At 41.8% G+C, this 8,627-nt stretch overlaps 1 protein-coding gene across 1 annotated transcript; it reads right to left on the bottom strand.

Annotated features, from left to right (window-relative positions):
* Positions 1-283: 283 nt before the first annotated feature.
* Positions 284-8,283, bottom strand: LOC125425541 (calcineurin-binding protein cabin-1-like; the record flags this gene model as incomplete). Its single annotated transcript, XM_048483128.1, has 10 exons — positions 284-429; positions 1,408-1,614; positions 2,451-2,612; positions 3,206-3,327; positions 3,992-4,154; positions 4,761-4,997; positions 5,733-5,927; positions 6,924-7,073; positions 7,388-7,551; positions 8,205-8,283. Coding segments are annotated over 10 exons (1,625 nt in total), but the record flags the coding sequence as incomplete, so codon positions are not given.
* Between the last annotated feature and the right edge of the window lie 344 nt (positions 8,284-8,627).

The raw sequence follows: 8,627 nt of genomic DNA, 5'->3' as shown, positions 1-8,627 counted from the left end.
GGAAAAGAGTTCACCCCACAGCTCAAAATCCCAAATCTTTGAACTTGTCTGTACATTCCTATGAGTAGAACAACAATCTGACCTGGGCCAGTAAATTCCAAATGTATATGTGAGTCAATGCAGAACATAGATCAGTTTGAAAGTAAGGGTATCCCATGTCATCTGTCCCTTACAGATACTCCAAACATGTGAAAGAGGTAACGTGTGCTACACATTTAAACAACATATGTTGGTGGAAAACTGGCTGGTAGGCAAAGAGGAAAGTCCACTAAGTTTTGCTAACCTGTTAGGGCAGATGCAAATGTCAAGCATGTAGAACTTGATGGCCTTGGACTGTTCTTTGTTCTTGAAGTGGTAATCTGCCAGCAAGTAGTACAGCTCTGTCACAACAGGAGGAGAGTAGTCTGCACCCTCAGGAAGAGCTGGCACCTAGCGATCAAGCAGAAAAGCCTATTTATGAGTCTGCTCTTTTGGGCGGTTGAAAGGAATCCTTGAGTAGGCTATCTTCTCATTTGTTCTAACTGTCTTACTGCCTAGCCCTTTCCCATGGTAGAAATGATTAGAATATTGCATACCTAGGGAAAAAATGTACACAGTGCCAACAACTGGTTCGCATAAACACATACACCACAATAAGGTAGAGAGACAATGCCTTACAAAGAGATCAAGAAAAGAAAGATGAGGATGAGAAAGGGCTCAAATTATTCAAACTAAAGGCCTGAGCTTTAAACAATCTAGTTCAGTTTCGTCAGGTCTGGAAGGCAGAGCTGTTCTGCCAGGCATATAGTTGAGGACAGCGAAGGCATACAGCAAATCTATTGGCCAGCCTGGACCAGGGACCCCCCCTCCTTCCTTATTATGCATTAGGCACGCTGTTGCTTTTTTAGTGCCATCCACTGTGCTGTTTTAATTCAATATCAGTCTGCGTATTTATTTAGTGTGTTTTAAATTGTTGTTACCCACCCTGATCCCTGCTATGTAGAGGGAGGGTAGGCTATACATTTAAGTATAAAATAAAAAATAGAGAATTCAGCTTCAAAAGAAGCATGATCCTCTGAACAACAACTTGATACATAAGATTTTCTCTGTGAGCCTCCTGTTGATGTTGCTATTAGTGCTATTTATGTCTCAGCAACAACTCCTTCCTGAAGACTATTAATCCAAAACTTGCCACTTTGGCACAGATGAGCCAATCCAGGCTTGACAGGAGCAGGACTGGGAGATAGCATTTGTTCCAACTCTGGAACACCAACAAAGAATACATTCTCTCAGTGCACACGGGTCTTTTCTTTGCCTCTAAGTAACCCCCCCCCCCCTTATCTGGTTTAAGAATAAGGACTTCCAAGAAAAGTGGACATGACATCCAGCAGTTCTCATTTCCCCTTCCCAGCAGCAAGTTCCTTGTACCTTGCTCAGAACCCCTTCAATGTAGCTTGACACTTCCTCAAGTCTCAGCATAGGCTTGTCTGTCTGCGGGACAATGGTTGCCATCTTCTTCAGAAGGTTGGCCAGGTCAGCAGAAACTGTGCTGGTTTTGTAGCTATCAAATTCAGGAAGAGTCTTGGGCTTAAAATATTCAAACATGAATAAGGCATCTACCCACATCAAGTCCACCTTGAAAGAAAGAATGAAAAGCATACATTCTGTTTTACCACAGAGGCATATATGCCTTATACTAAGTCAGAGCACTGGTCTATCTAGCTCTGTGGTGCCTACTAAAACTGGCAGCAGCTCTCCAAATCCTTGGGCAGAGAAAGGTCTTTTTACCTACTACCACAGATCCCTTACCTGGAGATTGAACTTTGGCGTGTCTGCATGCAAAACCAATGTTCTATCACTGAGCTGTGATGCTTCTGCTGCACTACAAGGAGGTCCTTTCTATATGGCCATTCCCTGGATTCTCTGCATGGGATTGGCATGGCTATAGAGGATCCACTGTGGGTTTATCAACTGTCTGCACTTCTTATTGTGTGCTTAAAGAGCTGCTCTGTATTGTGAGAGAACACGTGTTGCTTCATACACTGGCTGACCTATCTGTTCCCTGCTCTGTAAGTGGATCTATCTTGGGCAGCAAGAGATCTTTTGTCCAGTCCTGATCCTTGTGATATCTCTATGAATGTTTTGTGTGCAGCTTGCTTTTCACGACCTGTGTACCTTTTGATATCAATTAAACCTTCTTATGTCAAGGTGTTATAAGACAATCTTGATTAAACCCCTTTCCAGAAAACATGGGGAAATGTATATATAAAGATGTAACAGGTGCCTCTTGCCTTCAGTCCCTGTCTGTGGGATTCCTGAAAGCACATGATTAACCACTGTTGGAAAGAGGATGATGGATTAGATGGAATGTTGGTCCAATCTAGAAACAATTCTGTGACAATCAGCCCTCAGCTCTCTGCAAGTATCCCTGCCTGTGCCATTTCACTAACAGTGAGCTTAGGTAAACATACCTGCTGTGTAGAATGCTCTTCCAAGTACCGTGCCTTGCTCTTTTTGCTTGGGAAACTATATAAGCAATAGAAGCATTGCTCTAAGGCAGTCTCCAGCTCCTCTTTATAGGGATGGGTGTCTTCAGAGGTAGAGGCCAAAAGCTCTTTTTGCAGAATCCGTATCTAAAACAATAATCACACACATCAATTATATGAACTGCCAGTGTCTATCTTCTCTAGGGTCTCCGAATGCATGTCAATATAAATTGTTCATTGCCATGTGCCTTCTGATCTTCTTTCCCCTAGGAAGGTGTAGCGTGTTTGACTAAGGGAAGACACTTTGCAGGTCCAGTCAAGAGATGAAACCTTCCCAATGGGGAAATAACTGGAAGTAAGGAGTCTCTTCATAACTTCTAAAACTCACATTCCCAGGGCAATGTGACAACAGATAGCTAGAAAAGGACTTTGTAAAGGAAAGATCTACAAAGACATTTTGAAAATATTTATTCAACTCATTGTCATTTCTGCTTTTTTGATGTGCCACACAAGGAAAGTCTTCAAGAGGGCCCCAAATGCCTTAAAGGACTTTCTATTACCAACCAACTTCATTGTATGACTCTGTATTCGGGCACTGTAGTCTGAAGTGGATTAAAGCATCCACATTTCTCTCCACACCACTGACAATTCTATATATTTTTATCATGGAAAGATGTGAGGTCTGCAATGAGCAGCAAAGAGGAACCCCGGTTAGAGATATTTCAAATATTACTACTCACATAGAACTTCAGAAGGGCTCCATTAGAGTTACAGCACCAGGACCGCCTGCCAAGATATTCATGAGCCGTATTCAGCAACATTAGAGAAGAAGGCAGCATCGGAGTGTCAAGAGTTCGCACCACTGTTAACAAAATGAACCAAGTAATCACTCTGACATTCCCTAAAGAGGCATGTATAGTTTCCGTTGTTTGAAATGTTCAACATGCTTTGTAAAGAGCATCTTGATACCCGTCATGTTTGCAAAGTTATCCAAAGCATACAGAACAGAGAACTTGATTTATCTGTGAATTTGTCTAGCCTAGTCTGCCCAACAGCAGAGTGGTTCTGTTCAAATACATTCAGCCAGGCCTGAACTAGGAAGTGAATCTGCTTTCACCAAAAACCAACAGCAACACTCTTAGCTGTGAATACGAAGGTAAGAAAGAACAAAGGCAGGCAGAAAACTCCATAATCTCAGTCTTGGCAAACCATCTAAACTATTGGGCAGATTTCACAGATCATGAATGGTCAAACATTTAGAAAAACTCAACAGTAAGCTAAATTCTCTGTTCTGGCTAATTTTTGCCCCCTAGTAATTCAGACAATGGGACCCTGCAGAGCAGCTAAGCATAAGGAAAATCTATGGCTGAAGCCTCAAGTCTGCAGAAGCAAACGTATTAATCCTATGCTGTCAGCTGAAAGGCCCAAAGTACCGGTAAGTGTTGCATGAGTAAAAGGCCATTATCTACACAAATGCACTACAACCAAGAGGATATGCAAACAGATAAAAAAAAATCAGTTGCCACCTTCTTCATTTTGATTTTGTATCTGTTCTTCTTGTTGACAGCAAAGGGACCGGAAGTTGTCTTCTTCATGCTGAAGGATCCTATGAAGAATAATCCAAGGAAGAACAGAAGATACAAATGGTTCTTTGGACTCCTCCTGGATTGCCATGCTGCAATCTATTACCTATCAAAGAAAGAAACACTGTAATTCACATGCATAAAACATTTCAATTTCAGAGATGGCCGATGATGCATGTGTTTGCTGCATGATGGGAGTGAATGTCCATTGCAGCAAGATTTCTTGTAAAGGTGTATTTCTTCAAGCCCCGCTTTCCCTTTTCATTCTCTCTGCGGCGAGAGCACCTCTAGCATGATTTCAATTTTGCTTCACCACCAGAGCAGGCAGATTTGCCTGACAGCACAGCTTTCCCCAGTAATCTTCCCTTGTCCACAGTCAGTCTTCTCACTCCCTCCCACTGCCATCCATGCCTTCCCCCTCACCCCTTCCATGTTGCCAGCTCCCTTCAAGTGAAAGAAAAAAAGCTCACTCAAACACGCTTAGACAAAGGGGCTGCCAACACATTAGAAGGTCACCAAGACAAGTTAACTGAGGCCCCTTCCGCACACGCAAAATAATGCGTTTTCAAACCACTTTCACAACTGTTTGCAAGTGGATTTTGCTATTCCGCACAGCATCAAAGAGCACTGAAAGCAGTTTGAAAGTGCATTATTCTGCATGTGCGGAATGAGCCTGACAGAACTGCTTGACTCTGTGAGTAAACCTGAATACCTGGATGAGGTTGTTAGACAGTCGAATGAGGCTAGGTGTTGCAGAAGCATCCTTTAGGCAGCTGCTGTCTGAAGACAGGGCACTATTTATCCCCATGAGCAGCTGTGTTATGGTAGCCACCCACTCTTCCTTTGCAGATGCCGATGTCATATTAATCATTTGCTGGAAAGCCTCATTCAAGGCAACTTCTGAACATTCAAAGCATTGCCTGTAGTCCTTTACTTTGAGCAGGGAATCCTAAGACACATTAAGGAGAAGATAATGCAATTTTTGCACATTCCTTATAGGAGGAAATAAGCAAATCAATACATAAATAATATCTGTACATAATACCTCCATGGCACAAAAGCTTACAGGAAGTTTGTAAATTAGAAAGCAAAGAGAAACATACAGTATAGTGGCAGGAGACATGCACACTATGGCAAATTCTATTTTGCACTGCAATTAATATTCAGCAAGTGATGCTTTAACAGGTGGGCAGAAACAGATTATTTCACCAGAAACCACCAAGTACCTTTACCAGCTATGTCTCCAGATTAGCAGGACTGTATTATGGCCACTAGGAAATACGGCCACTAAGAAAACACTCATCTCTCCCTTTAGAACACTCCCTACTGCTCCCTTTATCAAAGCTACTTCTGAATGTTCAAAACTGTCCAAGTAGCCATATTTCATCACTGAAATGCCTTCCATAGAAGTCTGCCAGACCCCTCACCTAGAAAAGGACTTGCAAACAGGTGGATTTTTTTCAATTCCACTTCAGTTGAAGCTTCTCAGCTATGTCAAGAGACATTAAAAAGACCTTATGGGGATGTTAATGAATCTGCTCATTATTATATTAGCAACTGCTTCAAGCCCATCCCTGTTTTCAGCTATGTAAACTTGTGACAGATCTGGCTCTGTTTACTCAACCTTGGATGGTCCAACCTCACAACAATCAGTCAACAGCTACTAAATAAGGAGGGGGGAAACCTGCAGCAGCAGCAGTTGAGCTGGCCTTTCTGGGATGGAGATCACAAATTCTAAATGTTTTGTCCGGCCATATCCACTGAAGCACAATGTTGGGCGAAGAAGCTGCACCACTGCTGCATAATCCCCTGCCTCATACAAGCGCTGGATCTCCTCAAGTGACTGACATCTCTCCAGGGATTTCAGCTTTTTGTCAATCTGCAAGAGATACAGAGGGTACTGTAAGCAGCAATTCCTCTTTATGTGGCAGAATAATTATGAGCAAAACTAACTGCAGGACACAGAAACCATGCCAACTCAGACAATTAGCAGAAAAACACAGAGTAACCACAAACAAAATGCTTGTGTAGGAATGTGTGGGAACAACTACCTGCTCAAACAAATTTTTAAGAATTAAAAACAATTTGGTAACAGTATGTATCTTGAATTAGATAACAGTTCAAATGATCCTATATTGATCTGAAGATCAAGATGCTGTTTCAGGCATTTGATTATTTGTTTTGTCTTATTTCAAGATACACAGTCTTACTGAGAAGAAAGCAAAATAGCAAGAAGGAAATTACAATGCATTCGATAGGGGTGGGGTGGGGTAAATGAACAGAAGGTTTCTCAAAGGACAGCTTTGAAATACTTTTTTTTGTATCTGACCAAAACACATTCTTCCTGAGCTTTCAGTTATAAAAAATACCTTTTTGCTATTTATTTGACATTAAACCATATATTTCCTATGCTAACAGTGAACACAGCAAGGTTGTAGTCAAGAATTCAGTACCCTGAATTTCATTTTTCTTTTTAAATCACAAAGTTTTAATGAATGGTTGGGGTGGGTTTTCCAGTCTGGCTGTGGTCTTGTTCATAACGTTTCACCTACATCTGTGGCTGGCATCTTCAGAGGTGTATCACAGAGAGAAGTCTGTTAAACACTGTCTAGTGAGAAGGGAATGTTTAGTGGGGTATATATTGCCCATGTCCCAGGGTGGGGAACCAATCAGTAAGTGTTTGGGTGGAACTTGTTATACGAAGGTGTGATTGACTGCATTGTATTGCAGGTGGGGTTATCAGTCCATTTACATTTGTAGTTGCACTTTAATGAATGCGTCAGTCAGATTTCTAGCCTGCCACCTCAACAAAGCTCAGAAATACTCCTATAAGGCAAATCCAGTTAACAGCAAAACCATAAACCAACTGATTTACCTCTTTCAAAGAAACCATAGAATCAACATGGAGATTTGGCAGTCTGATCACAATGCTCTGATCGTTGCTGGCTTTGGCTTGAACTGCAGCAGAGCTCTGGAGCATTTCAGTGCAGACATCGTAGTTCTCCAGCGCCTGTTCCATGTCACCCTAGAGAAGCAACCAGCGAGACTTCAACCAGCCCTTAGTCTACCTTCTATAAATATCACAACCTAAATTGTTTTTACCTACAATTGTTTTCATACTTTTAATTATCACCTTCATTATCCATAAGGAAGTGCTGGGCCGAAATGCATACCCAACCAGAACAAAAACCAGGATATGATGCCTATTTGACTACAATCACCACAGAAACTACTCAGAAAAGCTAATGTGCAACACTGGGGGTTTCTCCTTCCAATCACTACTTTGCAAGGATTTTAAATTGACTGAAAAGGTCTGTTCACTGGAGTCAAAATACAAACCTGGAGGGCCAGAAGTCGAGCTTTCAGCCAGTACACTCGGACCACAAATTCTAGCCAACCCTCCTCAAAAAGGTCTCGCTGGGAGGAAGCGAATGAAAGCTGCAGCAAATCCCCCAAGAAATGGGTGCCTGGGAAATCGAGGGCAAATTTGCCATTTCCAGAACCTGCAGAAGAGCAATTCCAGGGAAACAAACACTTTTTCTTTTCACATCTCACCATATTTCATAAATTCCACCAAAAGAGAACAATGATCCAGTACAGATACATACTTAACTGTAAGCATCAGGCACTTTTATCCTACAATAACATATACTCAAGAGTGAAAACCAATCTGTTTTGAATTGAAAGCAAAGAGAACAGATAAGTGAGCATACAGGAGTATACTACACTGCCTTATGCTAGTCTAGTGCTCTGTATTTTGGTTAGAGTAGGTCTCTACCATGTCAGGCTGAGGCCTTTCCCAGCCTCATTTGTCAACACTATTTTAGCTTGAGATGTTGTAGACTTTCTTAACACAAAGGCCCCTTCTGCACACGCAAAATAATGCCACTTTCACAACTGTTTGCAAGTGGATTTTGCCATTCTGCACAGCTTCAAAGAGAACTGAAAGCAGTTTGAAAGTGCATTATTCTGCATGTGCGGAATGAGCCTAAGTGTGCATTACCCTAGCACTGAGATATGACACTTCCTAGACTCCCAAAAGACAAATTATCTGCGGTGAAGCACATCTAATCAACTGGGAAATTGCATACTTCCTGCAAGAGCAAATACTGAATTACGTATCTTATCAGCAAACTTACTAAATTCCAGCTCTTACCTGTTGAAGTCTTCCCTTTGGTGAGCAACCACTGATCAAGCTGCAGCTCCATGCAGCACAGACTCATTAGCATCATATCCTGGAGAAAGAAGACAAAGCAGGAGAGAAGAAGGAATGTCAGGAGGACCATTGTGGGAAGCAGCTCTCCTTTCTAACCACTGGTTTGTTCTTCCATTTACAGAACAATGGCTTCTTTCCTTATAATGTGAAGTTACACCTTACATGAAGCTTACAAACATAAAAAAATCATAAAGAGAAGCTTTTATTCAGCAAAAAAAAGTGACAAAAAACTTGTCACCAGAGCAGGAAGAACTGGAACATGGGGAGGGACAAGCTCAAATAAGCTAGAATTGTCTTGGGAGCAAAAGATACTTTCCTATGCTGATGGAGTAGCTTTTTGTCAGCAACAGAATGGTACTGGCC

The sequence above is a fragment of the Sphaerodactylus townsendi genome, unplaced genomic scaffold (genome assembly GCF_021028975.2).
Source record: "Sphaerodactylus townsendi isolate TG3544 unplaced genomic scaffold, MPM_Stown_v2.3 scaffold_727, whole genome shotgun sequence".
In the NCBI taxonomy this organism is placed as follows: Eukaryota; Metazoa; Chordata; class Lepidosauria; order Squamata; family Sphaerodactylidae; genus Sphaerodactylus; species Sphaerodactylus townsendi.
This window is presented reverse-complemented; position numbering and strand designations above follow the sequence as displayed.